Genomic DNA, 22890 nt, shown 5'->3' with positions numbered 1-22890 from the left:
AAAATATAAATGACAAAACAGTAAGAAGTTCTCTGAATTAGAATTTAATGAAGAGGGAAAATGAACTAAATTCTACTTTCTAAGCTATTTGGTAAAATACCGCTTTCAAAACAATAAAAAATATAATAAACTATGATATAAAACGTTAAAAAAAAAAAAAAAGAAATGATGACTAGGCTGATTATAAATATATATATATATTTCTTTTTTATAATAAAATACATAAAATAAATGAAAGAGGGTGCTCAAAAAAGCTTTATAAATTAGTTCAAACAATTTTCTTATGCTTAATAAATGAATAATCTTAAATACATACATTGTACTTCAATGTATACATTGAATAGAAAGTTCAAAAACTGTACCTAGACTTCCTAAAAAACATTTGTTTTTGACTATTGATGTCAAGCAAGCCAGAAGTGTTGAAAATTGCACGTTTGGAAGATCATGTGAAAGTGAAAACTTTTTCAACACAACTATATAGAAATCTAAAAGTCAATTCAAACAGATTAACAGTGATACTAAATGGACTGGCAGTGGAGGACAAAAATAGTATCTCCATATAAAGTTTGTTAGAAAAAATCATTTTCATTTGGCACAAATGGAATTTGATTATAGAAGTGTTTGTATTTAATAGAATTAAATATCATATGAAAAATATACATTTGAAATTTTAAAACTTATTTGAAGAAAAAAACTTGACAAGTATATAGAGTCACAAATATAAAAAAAACAATAGAATTTTGAACAGAACACAAAATATTAGGAAAAATATGTAAACATTTGAAAGATAAACTAAAACAACAGTAATAATATCAAATTTTTATCAATTCATTCATTTTTCAATTTTTATTTTTAGTATTTAATGCAATTTGATATTACTACAAGCAGGCTCAGATCTATAAATTTTGGGGCCCCTTGCAACAAAATCTGTAAGGCCCCTCCCCAGAGGTCAACAGTGTATATTTGCAACGTTAAGAAGTACACTGTACCTTGTGCAAGTGTTTTTTCAATTTCTTGGGCCATTGGGCCTCTTAAGGCCCTCCTGCACTGGAGGGTCTGCATGTACGCAGATCTGGGCCTGACTACAAGTAACTATTCCTTGAATAAATTCAAACTCAAAAAAAAAAAAAAGTTAAAAAAAAAATGTTACAGAGAAAAACAAAATCTGAATCAACAAAACACTGGGCAAATCTGAGAAATAACTTATTTCCATCATTGGTAACTGTGGAAAGCCATTTTTCAAAGATCATCCAGTTATTTTCCAATTAGATACAAATCACTTCTGAAGTGCTTTAACCTATGAGCTCATCTAAAGCTCTAAAAATTCTATAATGCAGACTATAATATATATATTTATTTTTTCTTAATTTTAGCACTTTCATGAAAGTAATAACTGCTTCAGAAATCTTTAATGGATCTGTTCTTAAAAGTAGGAAACAAGTGCACTATATATAGTTATAATGTGTCTAACAGTCCTGCATTTCTAGACATTGCTACTGTGCACGTAGCTTTCGAAATTCATTGTTGCACGTCTTCTATAAAACTGACATTTAGTTGAGTTTTAAATTCTAAAACGTAAGTAGGTGTGACATACTTAGTAGAGCTTTTCCTAAATGCATCTTATGAATGGTGAAACATTCAATAGGTTCCGAAGTGGGCAAGTAACCTCAGCATGGTGCATGGTTTTACACAGAGTAAGTGCTGATGCTGAATTCTCATACATCATTTCATTATGCGTGAGTCTTATCAGTGCTACAAGATCAACCATAGATTTCATTCAGCGATCAACACTTTACCATGAAATAATGAAATTACTTTCAAAATTTCAGATGAGAGGTTTATTTTTGGTTTAAACTGTAAAGGAAAAAAATAACTAGTGAACAAAGGTGTCCTAATAGGTCACTGTGACCTCCCAAAAATTTCCTTATTTGGCAAATTTTGTCTGATAAGGCAAAATTATCATCATTTGGCAAAATTATCATCATTGGGTGAAATTTCGAGTTCTATTTGGTAAAATTATCATCATTTGGTGAAATTTGGAGTTCCATTTGGCAAATTGAGAATTTTTGGCCTCCCAAAAATTACATTTCGGGGCCTCGCCAATGAAACTTAACTTGCACAAAACTAATACTGATTGAATAAGAATTCCATTAAGCATTTCATGCTAGTTGATAAGTTAAAGAAAGTATTTAGCAAGAGAAGGCTTAAAATATAGTTTTCAATGTTTAGCTCTTCACTAACTAAAAGAGTTTACTCAACTTTATAGAATCTTTGAAATAGCAGTGTTAAAATTTTTATTTTAAATATACTCATGCTATTTTGATTTAAAGTTCTTAAAGAAGATATCTCATAGCATAGCTATGGAATCCATAACTGGAAAACTTTTCTTGATTCTTGAGTGAGTGGACTCAATTGATGCATCAAAATCACCTAACTTGTAACTATTTCCTTAATTTAAGAAGTGATTAAATAATAGATATTTTAATGCCAAAAGGTCCATTTCAAGCACTGAACTTAAAATTTTGGGAGATTTAAAAATTGAAGAAAGAAAAGTAACCAATGTTAACATTTTAAACTCACACAAAAAAATAACAGTATAAAAGAATAAAATAATACAGAATCAATTATTAATTGACATTGATTCGATTACAAATTCATAGGTTTTACAACTCACAGCTTTTCATAAAATAAAGCTCCAAACAAAGCAAAATATTTTAACTACACAAAGAATACTAAGTTAATACGGCCAATTGTGCGTAATTATTTATTATTTTTAAAATCAGAAAATATTTTTGGCACAATAATTTATAAGTAAATATTAATTGAGAAATAGTTTGATAAAAATTATTTTGGTGATATAAACATTGCTTTCAGTAAGTACATTGCATATGACATGAAAATATCTTGAAGAATTATAGTTCAATATTTCAACAGACCCTCCAAGCACATCTTTTATAATAAATAATTAATACTTAATATTGTCGAATGATTTACATTAAAATTGTTGAAGATTTATTCAACTGTTCGTCTGATTTTAAACTGATAAACATTTATAGCATACATCACAATAAAGAAATATTCTCATAAACAAAATCAATGCAGTAAGGAAACATGAAGAGTGATTGTTGAAATCAAGATTCAACATTGCAAAATAAACTTTTGAAAAAATATATGTGAGCAGTCATTTCTTCTGATTTATCCTTTGCATCAAAATTGCTAATATATTACATCACAACACAACTTATGTCTGAGTGGGTCCCGATTCAGATTTATCTGATGCACCTTTGTTAGCATCCAAATAATTGTAAAGAGGAAATTCACAAAATATTATCACCTTAAAAAATGTTGGAATGTCTGCATAAACAGTGGGCGGTAAGGGTATGAGTGGACTAGTTGTGGTTTTGTAAGTGCGATATTCTTCAATGCTATAAAAACATTAAGTAATTATTTAACAATATAAATATAAACAAATGTTAAATATTTTTATGCATAGTATGTTGTTAGCAAATATATGAAAACAAAAGTCACTGATCCCGATTCAAAAACTGAATTCTGAAGATCTGAAACCATAAAAATGATGAACACTGAAAATGAATTTACTTGCCCTAGCTAAAGTTTTTCTTTTTTCTAAAACATAAACACGTAAATGATGTCCCAAGAATTTAACCTCACTTTTTGGTGTCCATTTTGCAAAAGAATACAGATCCTTAGAATTTCTGCCCTTTACTCAGTCTATCTCTCTCTCAAAGAGAAATTTTTTTTCTCTTCTCTCTTGTTCACTTGTACAGTTTTCATTATTTCTATTATTTATGTTTTGCTATTTTTATCATTATTTATTGTTAAACGTTTTTGTATGCATGAATCTCAGCCATTAAGGCATTTTTACTCTCTACACTATTTCAATTCCAACCCCTAATTTTGAACTATGCTGACATGGTCTCTTCTCTGCCCTGACTTATTGTAATTCTCTTTAAGAGAAAAAGTAGATTACAAACATGAGTGGTGAAGCAAAACTCACACAAAAGATTGAATAACTGATACTGAACTGAAGATTGAATATAACTTCCCTAATAATTGCGAAAACAGTTATCTAGATTTTCTTGAATCAACCATGGTAAAAGCTGAAAAGCTGCATTTTAATTAAATATGCAAAAAAGTTCATTTAATTTCTGAAGAAAAAAATTACAGCAAATTTATTTCTAACACCAATCATTGAATATTTGGGAAAATAGTCCACTTTAATGTCCAGAAACCAATGCAAAATTCCTCCAGAAAATTCATTGATTTTTTTAGAGCTTTAAAATTTTCTGAATTTTTGATTCTGTCACCAACTTGTCTAATTTAACTGAGAAATTGCAAACATAACTCCCAACTTATCTTCACAACTGTAGTTGCAAACAATCGCATTTGATTCTAAATGACTACAAATTTCATGTCTAATCAACTAAAAATACCTACTTTCTGTATCTTTCATCTGAACTTCTTTCCAACAAAGGAATTCCGCTAAGGAAGAGAATGATCAATGTGGTAAAAATAGGACTGAGTATAGCAACCCATTCGGCTCCTCGGATTGCATTCAATGAAATAACAAATATTCCCCACCACAGAAGTATTTCTCCAAAATAATTAGGATGCCTGGAATATTTCCACAGGCCTAGAAAAAAACAATAATAATATTTTATACATACATAAACTACATGACATTACAAACTCAACCCTTAATTGTTAGGGTTGAAAGTTTGTTGCTTAAATAAGTATACAATTTGTTTTACACAGAACATGTATCTAAAAATAAAAATCTGGATCAACCCCTGCCAGCAGAAACGTAGGAAATAGAGGATAAATACCAAAATGTAAGATAATATGGGCTCCACCCTACCTAATTTTTAAAATTACGCATGGAAAACAGAAAGTTTAGGATAAATAAGATCCCCACAGTATAACACTCAACAAAATTGCTCCAACTTTTAGTAATAAAATATTTGATCGTTTTTTATTGATGTCTTAGGTTACGACAAAATATCTCCCTAAGAGGAAAAATAAATAAATTACTGACTTAAATAGGAGTGCAGGTTAAATTTTCTTATCGAATTAACTATAAAATACTCAAAGTGCTGTTTTTAGGGATCCTTCTTCTTTTTTTTTCCGGAAGTCGGAGAATAGATGTCCTGCCTCATCCACACATGTTCTTGCCTAAGTTAAGCTCTGGCTATCAAAATATTCAAGCTGGGCTGCCCCCAGTGCTGGTAAAATTCAGTAGGAATGCATTTTGTTTCATTGTAATTATAATGCAGTAAAGCTCGACTTTCTGAATGGCACAAGAAAAATGAATCCCCATTCACACAAATCATCCTAATAGTTATACACAGTGAAACCCTGATTTAACCTTTCTCAAGGGTTAAAAAAATGTGAAATAGGGAAAATACATAGAAAGCAAAAATCAAAGATTAAAAAAAGGTAGTAAAGATGACTCTTTCGAAAGGTATAATATCTATAATTTACAAAATGAACATTATTATACATGTCATTGCAGAATATTTTATACAAATACAAATGTAATGACGAGCAACAGGCTCTGGGCGCAGCTAGGCTGGTTCTAATCAGTTTATTAGTCCCCAATGTAGATCAATGGCCCTCTTAAAGCTATCCACTCTCTTGCTCATAATTGCCTCTTCCGGTAAGCTGTTCCAAGTGTCCACAACCCTACTAAAGTAGTAATTTTTCTGAATTTCTAGGTTAGCTTGCGATTTGAATAGCTTAAAACAATGACCCCTCGTCCTGCTTTCTGTGCAAAAATTTAACCCATTAACATCCTTCATTTTAACAAATTTAAACAGCTGAATTACGTCCCCTCTGACTCTCCTTTGCTCCAGGCTATACATATTAAGCCCTTTAAGTCTGGTATCATCATCTGAATCTGAAAGTCCCCTTATTAGTCTAGTAACCCTTCTTTGAACCCTTTCCAATACAGGGGCGAATGCAAGCATTTAAGTTGAAAATAGTGCCAAATAGTGGATTGTTTTTTAGTCATTGAGTTCAAAGTCAATGCAGCATATTCCAGGACTAAAAGACTAAGTTTTTTTTATATTATTATTATTTTCTAGTCTTCCATTATGAGAAAGAAAAATCTTAATGCAATATTAAAAGAAGGCATGGGCAGTGCTTCCAGTTCTCAGACCATAAGACACACAATCTCTGGAAGCTGCTGCTAACTGTTTTAGTACATGATAGCATTATTTAAAGCTTTTGTTGAAAATGTTATTATCTATTTTGGACATCCCTTTAAGGTTATAATCGAGTTTTAAAATGCAAAAAACTAACCAAAATTTTGATTTTTAATTTTTTTCTTAAAATAAATCTTTTAATTGTGGTTTATTCACAGCAAAAAAAAAAAAAAAAAAATGATTTCAACTATTTTTACAGAAATTATAAGTTGTTCTATCAATGTTATACTATACATTTTGTGAACAAATGTTTCATTTAAGAGCAAATATCGTCTTTAAGTGCAAATAAATTTTGATTCATGTATATTTTTCAAATGCTCCCAGCAGATCAAGATTTGTTTAATTACTTTGAGTTTTTTTCAGATTAATAATGAGATAAATTAAAACAAATTAGGGAGCAAATTTTCAATACCATAATTTCTTTCTTTTTTAAAAAATCAGGGTTAAATCCTAATTTTGTTGACTTTTTTCAGAAAAATTCAAAATTTTAACAATAACTCTATTTTTGACACCTTTTGAACAAAATATTGTGGTTAATGAATTTTGCTCCCCAAGTTTCCTTTAAATATGAAATATGCATCTAGAAAAGGAGAGAAAATCAAGTTTAAAAAAAAATTGGTGCTCATAGAGTGATTTTTGTGGTTCAAATATTTATGTTTAAAAAGTACAATATCCTCTGTATTTTAATAACTATTCAGAATTTTTCAACAAGACTATACATATGACTTTCTCTCATAAACTTCTTTAACTCATAAAAATTTCAGAACTCTATCTTTAAAATTAAAAAAAAAATGATTTTCATACTCCATTGTAGCCTAGGAATAGGTAGTTAAAAGAAAAACTCAATTGTTATTCATGTACTGTACACGTTTATCCACAAGTAATATAAAAATTTTAAAAATTACCTACCAGCATCACACCAACGTCCTTTAGTTGTCGGATTTTCTTTAAATTTAAACTTCTGTACGTCAGAAATTGATTCACATAAAAAGCCAACGACAAACATAGTTGTACCAACATAGTCTAAAGTTGTCATCGGAGGAGGATTGTATGGCATTACAATTTTTCTTGGTGAATTGATGAAAATAACTGGAAGGCTGACTGTGAAGACCCAAATAGCCTAAATAAATTAACAAAACCAAATGTCAGAATTTTTTCGGCATACTATTTTTTCATACAACAACAATCATAAGATGATGTAGCTATAATCTAACCAGAGATCACACTAAGTTTTAATTTTATTTTTTAGCACATAGGGTAACGGCACCAGTGACAAACACGCTTAAGACATCGCTCTCAGGTTAATTCAATTTTCTGAGTCTTTTAATGTATTTGGACTTTTTAAACTATTTTTCTCTCATGCTACCACACCTCATCTAATGTTTTATTGCTTCTGAATCCTCTGAATTAGTTCATTCTATTTTTATTTGCTCAATTTCGAAAAAAGGTCTGACCTCCAGTAACAGATACTGACAATTACGATGATACCTAGTAACAGATAGGATGAGTAATGGACAAAATTCTCTTTTTCTCTTCAAAATGTGCAAACTCTCTTTATTTTCAGATCTAAGACCATATTAAATTCAGATGAAAATGAAACACAGGCAAACCTCATGGTAGCTGTTCATAACCTTCCACCACTGTCTTGTAAATACTAACTGGCTCATAAAATCTCCTCTGATAATACTAGATGGTTGCACTGTATTTATGGGTTGCGGCAACATCTGCTTTACCCACCTAAAATTCTTATTATTTAAATACAAACTTACGAATGTCTGTTACTGGACCCTTGTCTGTTACAGGTGCGGTTACCCTACTTCTTTTTAATCATTTGGAAATTTGTGCAATTATGCAACACAAGGTCAACTTGTAGTGATTTTATGGGTTTTCAAACTGGAATCCACTATTTCATACACCCTTTACATATGTAGTGGAAAGATTCATCCATTATAATTTGCATTAAAAAGGTCACTCAACTCAAAGAAATAAGGCTGAGTGAACTATAGTACTATATTACTAGATAGCATATGTCCCAGAAAGCATTCAGATACAATGGTCTGACAAACTGAGGAATTTTTTGCAATTCAATTGGATATCAAAACAGAAGAGCAAACACTTTTGCTTTGGGCACAGTCTCCAGTTGTTGAACTCAATCGCCTGTCTCTGGCCACCAGAGAAATTTTATCAGCTTTTTCTACCATCACTTATGGTTGTTCCATAAATTTTATTATGGTTGTCCATTATTTCTTCTTTAAGCTTTTTCTTTTTCCGTGAATAAAGGTACTGCAAATTAAGACTTCCATCGTATTCAGCCTTAACAAATAATAATGCCTCAGAAAGCACGGAAGGGTATTTTCTACTTCATAGGTACTTCCAAAACCCACTGCTTATGAGAAACAGTTATGCAATCATTAAAAAAAAAAAAAAGTTGGCAATAAGAAGCAATAAATATTAATTTTTTCAACAAAAAGAGATGTTAACCTCAGTGCAAAAATTATTTTATACCAATTTAACAATGCCTCGGGAATAATATTGTATTTAATTCCTTATCATATATATATATATATATATATATATATATATATATATATATATATATATATATATATATATATATATATATATATACTAGTGGCACCCGCACGGCTTTGCTCGTAGTAGAAAATTAAAAGGTCTTTTGGTTCACCTGTACATTTACAAATAATGTATGGTGAATTTCTCGCCAATTGGCTTGCTCATGTTACGGTTCCACGTTATGATACCTTGGTAATTTACTCGTCTATCTTATGATAATTTTGCTCGGGAGAATGTTCTTAAAATTAAAATAGAAAAAGAACAAAATCAAATTTTTGAAAAATCGCTTTGAGGTGCACACCCCCATGCCACAAACCAATTCTGTGCCAAATTTCATGAAGATCAGCGGAACAGTCTAGGTGCTATGTGCGTCACAGAGATCCAGACAGAGAGAGCTTTATTATTAGTAAAGATTTTCAATTAACTAATAGATCAACAAAAGTTACTGGATCTGGTCCATCATTTAGGGAAGTCCGGAGGGGGCAGTTGCCCTCCCCTATATCTGAGGAATTGTATTTACATATGAAAGCATGCTTTTTCTCTAGCCTTCATATATATTGAGAACATACCCTTTGACGCCCCTCCCCTCTTGGTAAAATATGAAATGACATGCTTGCTGGAGCCCTAATGAGTGGAACATTCTTTAAACCTAAGTGTGAAAATTTCACTAGTAATTATGGTTGTAAATTTATGGTTTAACTATAGTGGAAGCAGACCTAACCTAGCAGCACTATGGAGGCTGTGCAGATCCATAGTGGATAGCAATATACCACTGTCAGATTAGGTTTGCCCCAACTATAGATAATTTGGCTAGAAATGTGCACCATATTTATAAATTCCTTGCTGCCCAGTTTCAAGAAAGTTCCAAACAATAAATAATGTTTAAAAATGTAATGTATAAATATCTGTTACTTTAGAAACAATAAAATGTAACTGCCACACATGGTACAACTTTATGCTTAAGCAGGCAAAAGGAAAATATCCAAGTACTGCATCTGATAGAATTAGTTTTGAATAAAATATAAAAATTGAATTTCCTATTTGAACACTTTGATTTAGATGTAAAAAAAACTTCCTTACCTGAAAGGTCCAAAACACAGCAAAACGAATCACATTGCTTCTTCTATCATCAAAGCGTTTGTCTCTTCCAATCTTAATTATTCGATACAAAAGAAAACCTGACAGCCTGACTCCCCAAAGACAAACAAAAGTAGTGATGAGAATTTGCCTCAATTCATATGTCTGAAATATAGTAGTCAATATAGAAGTGGTTAAAACTAAAGTTACAAGAACTACAAAAAAGTAACTAAGCTCAATTAAAAACATTGAAAATAATGTCTTCATAATAGTCTAAAACATTATTTTAATATAGCAAAATTATTAAAAATTAAAATATGAAGCTAATTAGATTACTTTATTATAATCCTATAACTTCATTTATTTCTGATTTTATCATCATGTTTACATTTATTCCTTTTCAGTGATCGAAAAAATATATTTTAAAACAAAACAAATTATTACACTTAGTGCACAGAATTTTTGAAATTACCAGGTATAATGAAAATTATTAGTTACAGGGAACATGAAAATTAATTATTGTGTCTAACTAATTGTCTCAATTTGGTAAGCATCATGTTTCAGAATATTCCAACAACATAGTAGTAATTTAGGAATTGACAACATTTAATTAAGGTTGAACAGCTATATGCATAAAGGGAAAATCCTTTTGTTTTCAACATTATGTTAGTTATGGTTGAATATTTGTCACACCCGTGCAGAATATGTCCAATCTGGTGATCTACGATCGGGGGAAATTTGAACCATCTGCAAAAATTTTACAGATTCGATTTTTTTTTTTCTGATTTTTTTGCAAGTGTCTTTTGAAAGAATTTACTTTTGCAGAGGCGTAGCTAGACCCGACTTTCGAGGGGGGGGGGGTTACTACTATTATTTCTTATATATATATATATATATATATATATATATATATATATACATACATACATATATATATATATAAAATTAAGCAAACAGAATTACAAATATTAAACAAAATATAAATAACAAATGATGATAAAAAGGAAAAATGCAAACAGCTATTAAGTAGGAATAGATATAAGAGTGAATCCAGAGCTCATCAGCCGTGGAGGATTCATTAATTATGGTCAAAAGACCAAAATTTTAACTAAAAACTAGAAGAGAATGTTTAAGCTCCAGTACATGTAATATAGAGTAACAATGGGCAAAACGCACCACTTGCTAAGCTAAAAACAATAAACTAGAGCTCAAACCTAAAACTAAAAGCAGGGTGTTTCGCCTCGACTAATTAGGAAAACAAGTTCCGATAATTAGCCTTCCACGGGACAGTACCTGCCAATAACAAAATTGTCTTACCTAGAAATCTGCGTAAACAAATCCAATCCATTGTTCAGCCTGATAAAAAAAACAATCCATTTGTCAACAAAACATTAAAAACATAAAAACATATCCCGAAATCGGTCCATAGACATGCCGAGTCGTCTGTTTTGCACATGTAAAATTCATCCACCACGGTGATTCATTAAAAAAAATGGTTTGTCACGGTTGTATCATACATTTACACAGTTAAACAGTTTCAAAGGAAGCGAAATGTTCATCGAAGGCTATACTTAAACAAATGTTTTCAACTAGATTTTTAGGGAAGTTATTATTAAAAAGTAAGTTTTTGAGTATTGAAATTTCTTGCTTAAATGCAGAGATGGTATTGCAAATTCTTTTAATTCTGATAGCTTGCGAAACAATAATGCCAATAAAAAACCTTGTTCATTTTGAGGGTAACTTTTGAAAGCAACATCATCTTGTTTATCGTATTAAATGTCTTTCCTGAAATCTATGTTATATTGGACAAACTAGGAATTCTCTAAATATTCGTATCAACAATCACAGACATGATATACTTTCGTTCAAAAACATAGAAGACAAAGAACTTCAGCATTTTCAATTTCACAGTTTTGATAAAATTTCTATTTCAATTCTAGGTTTTGAACACTCTGTGGAAAAGAGACTTTCACTAGTATCTCATTTTATTCTGCAATTCAAATCTATTGTCCCTTATGGGTTAAATTCTTCCCTTGATAATAAATTATATACAGCATACCATAACTCATCTAAAAAATCTTTGTATTTATTCATTGTTTAAATTTGGAAATAATACAAGTACTTCTCGTTTTAATAGAGGATCAGGAAATCCCCTCCACGTTTCTGCATTTTTTCGCCCTTTGAAATTCTTAATAAGCTTGAAAATTCTTTTTGTCATTCTTATGACACTGAATATGTTCGGAAATTTCTTTTTGGTCTTAAACATAAATTTCTAAAAAAACTAAAAAAATTTCCTTCCAAACTACCTTTTTAAAAATTCACACTTTGAATTTCTTTGTTATGATCTTCTGATCTACAAAGTTGGTTCTACTCAACAACATCAAACTTACTACTGCACCTTTAGTTTTTTGCAAAAATCCTTCGACTATTTAAACTTTTCTAAACTACACAGTAAACTTTTGGATTTTTTTCCCATCAAGGATCTACAAATTGTCTTCAGCTACAAATTCAATCCTCCTTTCTCAAAAAAAATTCTAAACTATCAAGAAGTTGCAAAAAATTTTGATAAATATTTGAATTTTGATTGTAATTGTGCTAATTTCTCTAATTCCATCTTCTTCAACTCTGATTTTGGTCATATTCTGACCGGTGATTTGAATTTTTTACAAAACAAAAAACTCATTAAACTTTTTAGTTTGGGTACTAAATATCGGCCTAATTTTCGTATTAATTTCCTAAAAGCTTTTAATAAGCTTGCATTTGAACGAATTTTTTAAAGAAAAATCTCCTATTGTTTTAATGTTCCACTTAATGCATTTCTTGAATATAGACAACACTTTTTAATTGAACTGAAATCACGTTTACGTGATATTGTTAACACAGATTCCTCATACTTCCATCTTTCTGCTGATGAAAATAATGCCATCAATGTTTTTAAGAAAGCTTTTGTCTTTTCAGTTGTTGATAAAGCCAGTTCTAATTACTCTATCTTCTGCAAAAAATTATATGCTAATATTTTGAAAAATGAACTAGAAAAAACCACCACTTATGTTTCCTCCAAACTAAATGAATACTCCATCATCAAAAAATTTGCTGCTGCTTACAAACTTTTTAAATTGCCACATCCCGATTCTGTTCACTTACCTTACTTATATGCAATTCCAAAATTTCATAAAACACCTGTTGGATTTCGCTTTATTTGCTCTGCCACCAACACCATTGGAAAAAATCTGAGTGTAAAGCTTGAACAGTTTCTCAAAAAAATTCTTGAACAACTTAAACTTCAACAAATGAATTGGTTCTGGATTGTTAATAATAGTGTTGAAGTCATCAATTTACTTAATATGCTTGATATAAATTACTTAGAAACTTTTGATCTTGAAAACCTCTTCACCAATATCCCACTCATTGAACTTTTTTCCTCTGTTTCAGAACTTTTTAATTCAGTCAAGGATTCCCTTGATTTTAATGAATTGTTTTTTCTTGGTCTTTTTAAATTTTGTATTTTCAATAATTTTTTCAAAAATGGTAATTTATGTTTTCTACAAATTAATGGCATAGCAATGGGAGCTAATTTTAGCTCTACATTAGCTAACCTTTTTCTTTTATACTATGAACGAAAATATTTAATTGACAATCCTTCTTCTACACCTCTTTGTTGCAGATACATTGATGACCTTTTGTGTATAAATTTTCCTAATTTTTCTGAACTCAGCAAAACTATTTATCATAGTTCATTAACGCTCAAAAAGACCAGTTCTAATCAAAATAGCTTTAATTTCTTGAATATCAACATACAAATTGACTCAAATTGTTCCACTACAATCTATGATAAAAGACGTGAATTCAATTTCACAGTTAACAGTTTTCAAGATTTTTCCTCCTGCCTAAGTAAAAAGGTTTTTATTGGCATTATTGTTTCGCAAGCTATCAGAATTAAAAGAATTTGCAATACCATCTCTGCATTTAAGCAAGAAATTTCAGTACTCAAAAACTTACTTTTTAATAATAACTTCCCTAAAAATCTAGTTGAAAACATTTGTTTAAGTATAGCCTTCGATGAACATTTCGCTTCCTTTGAAACTGTTTAACTGTGTAAATGTATGATACAACCATGACAAACCATTTTTTTTTAATGAATCACCGTGGTGGATGAATTTTACACGTGCAAAACAGACGACTCGGCATGTCTATGGACCGATTTCGGGATATGTTTTTATGTTTTTAATGTTTTGTTGACAAATGGATTGGTTTTTTATCAGGCTGAACAATGGATTGGATTTGTTTACGCGGATTTCAAGGTAAGACAATTTTGTTATTGGCAGGTACTGTCCCGTGGAAGGCTAATTATCGGAACTTGTTTTCCTAATTAGTCGAGGCGAAACCCCCTGCTTTTAGTTTTAGGTTTGAGCTCTAGTTTATTGTTTTTAGCTTAGCAAGTGGTGCGTTTGCCCATTGTTACTCTATATTACATGTACTGGAGCTTAAACATTCTCTTCTAGTTTTTAGTTAAAATTTTGGTCTTTTGACCATAATTAATGAATCCTCCACGGCTGATGAGCTCTGGATTCACTCTTTATCTATTCCTACTTAATAGCTGTTTGCATTTTTCCTTTTTATCATCATTTGTTATTTATATTTTGTTTAATATTTGTAATTCTGTTTGCTTAATTTTATATTTACTTGGCTTTTTAGTTTTGCTGTGTTGCGCATCTATGGGCTCTTGGTGTGGTCTTTTCAATATTTTTCACTTTTATTATTATATATATATATATATATATATATATTAGGTTGGTCCTTATTTATATGGGAAAATATTTTTTTCGGAATTCAACAAGTGACGCCCCCTAGTTTTGTGACACTATAATAAAAAATAATCTGTGTAAAATTTGAACTCGATCGGTTAATAATAACACGTGCCCCTAGGGCGTTGAACTTCAACACTTTTAATAATTTTCCCACAAATGGAGTTTTTACTCTAAACCCCGTACATTGTTTCTCCTAGGTTTGCAAAACATTTTTACAGCGAGGTAGCACTAAAATTAATCTTTTTAATTACTTCATATCATCTAAAGATTTTTACATTGAATAAGAAAGAAATAGTGCTTTAGAAACTTTACCTTAATCATACGCTTTTCTCAGTGTATTTCATTCATGTGCAATTTCTTCCGAATCTTGGACTGTCTGTAAACTAAATTGCTTTTGTGACTCAAATTTGGTAAATTGATTGTGAAATTCTTCGATTAATATTGTGCTCCTCTTTCAGTTGTATCATTCACAACTTTTAGTATTTTAACGATACCTCTTCCCTTTAAATAGCTTCCTTCATTTTGCCACAAATCAGGATCAAATAGGAAAACATCTTTTGGTGTTTGTAACTTATCAAACAGTTATATATTGACTTGTAATTGATTCTATAAAGAGGAAGATCTTTACTAAGGAAGTATTCGAAATCATCTACTGTTATTTGAAAATTTTTATACAGTCATCAGACACGTCTTCCTTATCAGCAAGCATTTTTTGGAGTTGTCTTTTCCTATCTTCAAAGTTAATTCCTTCATCCAACACGGACAAAGCTACTAATTCATCCCCTAAATACCATAAGTGATTTATGAATTTTCCAATCACTGCTTCTGCTGCATGTTTCTCATCATTTTGTATGCTGCTAGTTTTTTTTAGACACATTATATTATTTAAAGGAGCCTAAATTGGGTTGCTGCGAAAAATCATATCTTCATACAGCATCTAACTGTAAAACAGCATTTATGGGCTTTCTCTTCATGTAAGGTCAATTTAAATTGTTTCCAGTTTATTGCTTTTTTTTTTCAGTTACATCTGGATGTAGCTTTTTGTATCCCAGTGAATAGCTAAAAAATCTAAATTTAAATTCATGAAATTTGATTTTGCCTCTCGAAGATTTTTCTCTTGCTCTCTTAAGGGATGTCCAATTGATCACAAGGTCATTTGGATTTAATTTACTGCATCTACATAGGCTGTTAATAAATGAACAGCATCTTTGTCCCTAATACGGCATTTGTCTAACAGTGATAAAAGGCGAGCCGATATCAATAGTTGTTAAGCCTTTTTTTTGTTCTAGTAGAACAGATATAGAAAAAAGTTTCAACAAGTTAGGATAGATACCCATTTCGGTTTCTAACTCTTGTGAATTGCAAGAAGAATTTGATGATAATAAAGGTATATGTACTGAAATAGAAGAAAATTAATTTAAAGTATAAATTTTTACATTATTCCGATCTGGACAATTTTTTAATTTATATTTTAGGTATGGAAAATACAGTATATATTTATGTTAGAGTAATCGAATATTTTTCAAAATTTATGCTTTAAGAATTAAGAATTGCATAAACATTTAAATATATTTATAACTAAAGAACAGCGAATTAAAATACAATTGCCAGTATTATATTTATAGCGCTGAAATCTAGCGACCCTATTTGCCACACCTATAACATACACAGGAAATTTTTTAAAGCAACACCCCCAAAGCCTGAAGGAGGCAATTTGTTATCGTCAAAGATCATTCATTAATGGCCTAGGCCATTCATTAATGGCCTTTAGAATCACCTTGTGTCTATACTGGTTGAAAGAAATGTTCCCCTGCCGCTTGGTTTGAACCGAGCGGAAAATAGCGGTATGGCTGAACCAAGGCCATTGGTGTACACGAAGCCTCTGTAACATGTAAAATTTTACACAATGAAAGTGAGAGAATGGTCAGTCTGGAAGTAGCAACATCTATTCACGTTCAAAATTACTTTAAATATGAAACTAAAGAAAACTTTCACATAAAAATGAGAAAATCCGCAATTTTTTCTTCGAAACTCAAAAAAGGGGGCCCTAGGGGCACGGGTTAATATTCATGGATTGATTTAAAATTTTGCAAGGATCATTTATTTGTATAATGGAACAAATTGAAGGGGCGTCGCGTAAAATATCTACAACTTCAAAAATAAGGACCACCCTAATATATATATATATATATATATATATATATATATATATATATATATATATATACACACACATATATGTATGTATATATGTGTGTGTGTGTAAACTTTTTTTAGTATTAAAAAAAATAAGAGGGAGGTGAAACTTACATACTTTGGAATGGAATGCCCCAAGTCTGATACTTGTGTCAAACAAAACAAAAGCAAAGAAATTTTTTTATATTTTTCTAATGTTATGGAAAATTCAACTTTTTTTTCTTTTCCCTCCATTTAATTTAAAGTGAAATTTTCTAACAACGGTCTTGTCAAAACCAGTCAATCCAAACCAATGAGAATGTTCCGTTCATTTCAAAGTGAGTGCTTAATTTAGAGGCTAACACACATCTACAAAAGCTGGCATCCCTGAAAGCTAATAGATGCTTCCATTTCCGTCTGTAAACTGGATGTTTGACTTTCAATCTCATCGGTGGTCAGACTATAAAGACTATTTTTACTAACTTGGTTTGCACTAAAAGTATGAAAAAAACTAAAAAAGACTTCTTGAATTATACCTGCAAAAAATGAAATTGCTTTTCATATCGTTATATTTATATGTTGCTTTTTATGTATTTACATTTATGCTAATTTTAAAGCAGTTAATAAAATTTGAATAAAAAAATTAGGGAAAGCGGTAGAAAGTTATTCGCTCAAAGCTGCATACCATCTGTTCTCCTCTCAAGTTTCTATTTTTAATTTTATTAGCTGCTTTAGAATTTACATAAATATCTATTTGAGAGAGTAACAGCAATTTTCGAGTGTTATAAACAGAAGTCTTTTTATTTTCTATTTTTTAATGCGAACCAAGCTAACAGAAATAGTGTAAATTCATTTCGTTTTTTGGCATTTTATTCATGTAATGCTATGCAGTTTTTCTTTCGAATTAAAATAAAATTACCTTCAGAAGGGATTGATGGGACTAGTGCTGCTTTGCAGACTGTACTTCGTTTTCTTCAGATGACGTTAACTTTCTCTTTTTAGAGCAATATCCTTTTATTCATTTTCATTTTTTTTTTTTTTGGGTTTAAAAAAGCTTGTTGTCGGTTTTGCTCGCTTCATTATGCATCAACTTTTACTTAGAATGTACTATTGTAAACAGACTGTACGTTTCCAAAAGAATACTGGATGAAAAATCAATGTGATTGCAACGGATACTCTGGTTAGCAAAGGTCGTTTTGACTATGACCTATGACACACACGAGACCAGACCAACAAAAACCTTGATCGTCTCGAATTCCAGTTTCTGCTATCATTTTCGGACTGGAAGCCCAATGATCTTTAAAAAGCAGCAACCAAAAACATTTTCTTTAACTCAGAAACAGAGGAATTGTCTTCAAGAGCTGAGGGGGCATTGGAAAAAAGGGAGAAATGCGTTCCACGAATAAGCTTTCTAGGAACATTAACAATGAGCAATAAGACTTTTTCTTGAAAAAGATATGCTTAACGTTTCTTATACTGTCAAAATGATTCTTTAAACTTGCAATAAAGCATTTAATAATGTAATAATAGAATAAATACCTAACAAAACTAATACAGAGGAATTTTAATCAAGAGCCCACATTGTCCTTAGTATTGATTTCGAATTTTCACCGTCATATTCCAAATTTCTATAAAATTTCTTAAAGCCCCTGTATCTCAAAACCACTTTATCTCGATTTTATTCTTTCCTGTGAAATTCGAAGTATACAGATTTGACTGTATGCAATATTCTCACTGCGCCACTCATAAAATTAAACATATTTAGCAACTGCATATACGTGGATTCAACAAATCAATCTCATTTGTAAAGCGAAGTGTCAAATTTCAGTCAATTATCAAAAAATTGTCGCAGCAGAGGGAGGCGTCTTTATGCTTGAGGAGCAGGTTTTCAATGGCATTGGGGGGGGGAGGGAGCGAAGTGAATTTTTGACCTTTGTTACTCAGAAAAAAGTGGTTTTGATTTTCTTCTTTTTTTCTTTCTCTTTTTTCTTTTTCTCTTTTCTTTTTGAGACCAACGTTTCGGGGGAGGAGGGAGAGGGTTTGTCCCCAAAACCCCCCCTTAACTATGCCCCTGTACTTTTGCATCGCCACTCCTTATATTTTCATTAACTATTTGTTGGATAATAATTTACATTTAATAATAAATATTAGATAGGAGATTTTAATTAAAACTTACTTGTTTTTACTTAATTTACTTTTCAGATACCTAGTTCTAGATGTTACCAGTTCATTCTATTAGTTTTAAAGATGCAATCGTTTCCTTTTTTTTTTTCAAAATTATCTATACCCATAGTAATGAATGAATTTTTATATGAAACATAAAACATATTATAAAATTTTGGGAAAATTTTCATATAGATTGGGGGAAATGTTGGCAGTAAAAACATTTTCTGTACCCCTGGTTTGTCATACACCTTGAAATTTCAAAAGTCATAAACATCGATATGACCTGATTTTCTTGCACTCAATGAAAAGAACTGGAAATCAAAGATTACTCAGAAGTCATAATGGAAAAACCTTGAACGGAAGACATTGACCCATCACTGGGCATTTTAGTCGACGACACATTATGACGAGGATGATGAAACATTGTTATGAACAATATCCATACTGTAACACAGCTAAATTTTACCGCCATGCCCTTGTAGATGTTTTGTGGAGATCTTCATCAGCTCCTTTTCTCTGGCGTCCAAGATGTCCCAATCTGACAACATCAGAAAATGCAATTTGGGTTGCATGATACAACAACTAAGAAACACTCGATATCACACAACACAGGAATTTCGAGCAGCACTGGAACCCGTCTTCACCCCTTTTTTCTCCAGAGCACATTCGCAAAACAACTGCAGAAAAATGGTGCAGTGTTACAATATGGATGGTGTTCATATCAATGCTTATGATTCTTAAGACTTTAAGGAAATGGTGTATAACAATTGGTCAACTATAGCTAACATAAGGGCCGTTCACATGACGTTTTTCTACCTCGCATTTTCTCGCTCCGGCTCTGCAAAAACCCGGATCGAAAAATTCCTCATTCACATGTGAAAAGCTGGTTTATCCCAGAGAGCGGATTTACCCAGCATCCTTTGCGCAAATCCTAAATGGAGGAAGTAAACCGTCACAGTTGGCGCAGTGCATTCTGGGTAACAACCCGGCTTTTCTCCTACCCCCAAGCAGGAGGAAAAAAATTCCAGCATTTCCTCAGCAAATAACCGGCTTGCGGTCGAAAGCAGGGTTTTTCCTGGGTCGAAAAGCATCATGTGAACGGCGCTATAGTGTTCTAAATAAAGGAGGAGGAGCACACCCACTTCCAGACCACTTAGTACATGAAGGTCAAGGGCAGGAAATAACTGGTCCTGAAATGTAACAAAATGAATATTTGCATATCTTTGGAATACTGAAAGTTATCTCACCTGAGACAGAACAAAAGTCAAAATTGCAATTATTATGAAATTCACTCCACCAGCAAAATCAGTTACTTTATCAAACTGGAAAGATGCAGCTATGATGAAGAAAATAAGTTGCATTCCAACAGTTATAATTGCACTAATACCTAGATGATCTTCATCTAATACAAGAACAGCCATTTTTAAAAGTTAGGTCTGAAAAAAAAAAAAAAAAAAGATTAATACGAGAGAAAAGCTTAATCACTTAATAGTTCTTTACAAGTTTGTATACATTCTTAAATGCTTCAGGGCTATTTCACAGTATTTTGTCCAAATGTATAGAGTAAACAACATGACTCTTTTTTACCATAACTATTAAAATTGCAGTTTGATTAACACATCATTTTATTTTGAGTTAGTCCCACCAACACACAAAATGTCAACATGAAATTCAAAAATTTTTGTAACTACTTTTGTGTTGTAATGAAATTTTAAGTGCTCTAATATACAAAAGACAAATAAAAACTATAAAACGCTTTTTTGTAACCTGTCCTAGAAGCAAATGTGCAGGCCGTCAAAAGACCTAAAAAATGAGGTGTGAAATCGATGGCCGTTTAATTATTTCGAAGATGTCTCAAACACAGGGAAAGATGAGGTTAAGTTTTTTCGTAAAGAAGGAAGTCTCTTCTAGATCTAAGTATTGACAATATGAACCTAATCCTAAGTGTAGTATTCTCTCCATGATGTGAGTGGGAAACAGAGAGCCCAGAGGAGGGGGGGTTCCCCCCTTCCGGAACTTTTTAAATTTGTAGTCTTGAAAAAGAATTTTTGCAACATTTTAGCATATTTTGAAAAAAACTAGCAAGTCTACATTGGGTGTCACTTCTTAGATAGGTGACATCCAGGGCGGATTGCCCCATTAGCAACCACACTGCTTATTGCACAGTAAATTAAACAGTTATGGCAAAAAAAAGAAAGTGTCATGTTGCGGATTCTACATTCGGAACATAATATTTTTCTTTAAGCAACATCAAAATCAAGATTATCAATTCGAAGTTAAATTGTTAAAATTCTAAGATTAATATGAGAGTCTTGGTACTTCATGGTTCATTTGAATGAATAATGCTTTAATCTATCCATAACTTCCTGCTAAATGAAACAATTTTGATGTTTCTTTTTATTTATTGTTTTATGGATGAAATTTGTCCAACTTAGAATTAGCTGGAAATATGTCAGTAAATCTATCATTTCAAATCTGGCTTTCACTTCAACACTAACCAAATATCATCTAAAATGCCAGGGCCACCAATAGCTAGGCTTGCCAGATTTCTGAAATGTCCAACCTGGACACCCGAATGCCCCCCTCCCCTCTCGCTAGTATTCAAAGGGGTACACACCCTTGGCTGATTTTTGGAGTACTTTATAGGGCAGTATATTTCAATGCCATGAATAAAAGGTTACTAATTATGAACCTAAAAAGGGGTAATAAAAAATGACATAAGCAGAAAAAATTTGAACATTTCACTTCCGAGATATAAATTTTTACAATTATTTCAGTTAAAAAAAACACTTGAATGAGGAATAAAAAATTGAACAATATTTAGATATACTTCTCATATTATAGGACTTTTTCAGTCTTTCTTGGTTTTAATCTTGTAAAAACCCTCACAAGCTAATCCATTATTAACTCTACAAGTCAATGATACAAATGATAAAGTAATTATCCTAAATAACCATTCAGTTAACTATTTTTTAGAATGTTTTGGTCACTTGTAATCAAATTTATCTTTCCGGGATATGAAGTAAACCGGCTGGCATGCCGGCATTTTGTTTCAAAACCGAACGTCTGGCAAGCCTACCAATAGTCAAAGTGAGCCCTATGTCAGTTTTGTTGCAGTCCCCTGTTATGCTGATATTACTCTCTACACTATTTCAATTCCAAGCCCCTCTATAAAGGCTAGTTTTCAACTGGGCTGAAATACCCTTCTGTGGCCCTGTGAAATGCAAAGCAGTACTATCTGAGGAAAGGCTCCACAGATTAATATTTGCTTTTGCCTCATGTATTTGATTTGTAAATATATCATTCTTCATTTTATTTGCGACCACATACCTTTAGTAAACAGTGTGATGAAGAAATTCAAACAATTTATGAAAAATAACACATCACATAATTTCTTTAAAAACAGAACTTGTACATTGACGATCATTACTTTAATTTGTATTTAAGAAAAAGACATATCTTTACAAGAGTACATAGTAAAATAAAAGTGTGAAACACATAGGTAATTAGTAAATGCCCGAAATCAAGAATGGAACAGCCTCAAAACGGAGTTTTACTGCTATAAAGAGAGTAATACAGGTATGCACAGTATTTGAAACTTGAAAATAAAGAAACTACTTAAAATAGATACGATGTTTGTAATCAATTTTCTTTAACATGATGCAAAATGTACAATTCTATAGCAACAGCATACCTTCACACAGAAGAATTTTAGGCGTTGAAAAACAAATCTGTTCTCACTTTGCGGTGAATATTAAACAGTATCATCTCATAATATCTTTAAACAATATCTTTTACGTAACTTTACGAGAAAAAACATTATATAATGCAAAAATTGATATAGCTTCTGCTACACACATTGTAAA

General features: G+C 31.3%; 1 protein-coding gene across 1 annotated transcript; it reads right to left on the bottom strand.

Annotated features, from left to right (window-relative positions):
• Window positions 1-1225: 1225 nt before the first annotated feature.
• Window positions 1226-22836, bottom strand: LOC129217419 (uncharacterized). The gene is made up of 6 exons (XM_054851717.1): window positions 22719-22836; window positions 20272-20460; window positions 9879-10040; window positions 7134-7344; window positions 4459-4654; window positions 1226-3425 (listed from the first exon to the last, which is right to left on the bottom strand). Exons 2-6 carry the CDS (start codon window positions 20443-20445, stop codon window positions 3242-3244), a joined length of 927 nt encoding a protein of 308 aa, XP_054707692.1. The 5' UTR covers window positions 20446-20460; window positions 22719-22836; the 3' UTR covers window positions 1226-3241.
• Window positions 22837-22890: the final 54 nt, after the last annotated feature.

Source organism: Uloborus diversus, chromosome 2 (assembly GCF_026930045.1).
Source record: "Uloborus diversus isolate 005 chromosome 2, Udiv.v.3.1, whole genome shotgun sequence".
Classification (NCBI taxonomy): Eukaryota; Metazoa; Arthropoda; class Arachnida; order Araneae; family Uloboridae; genus Uloborus; species Uloborus diversus.
The sequence above is the reverse complement of the archived record's forward strand: the minus strand, read 5'-3'. Positions and strand labels throughout refer to the sequence as shown.

Coding starts and splice junctions, on each gene's coding strand:
- LOC129217419 (XM_054851717.1), bottom strand. CDS start 20,445: ATGGCTGTTCTTGTATTAGATGAAGATCATCTAGGTATTAGTGCAATT. Junction 7,345..9,878: donor CTGTGTTTTGGACCTTTCAG/GTAAGGAAGTTT, acceptor TAATTTATTTAG/GCTATTTGGGTCTTCACAGT. Junction 3,426..4,458: donor TCAGATGAAAGATACAGAAA/GTAGGTATTTTT, acceptor ATGTTTTTATAG/CATTGAAGAATATCGCACTT.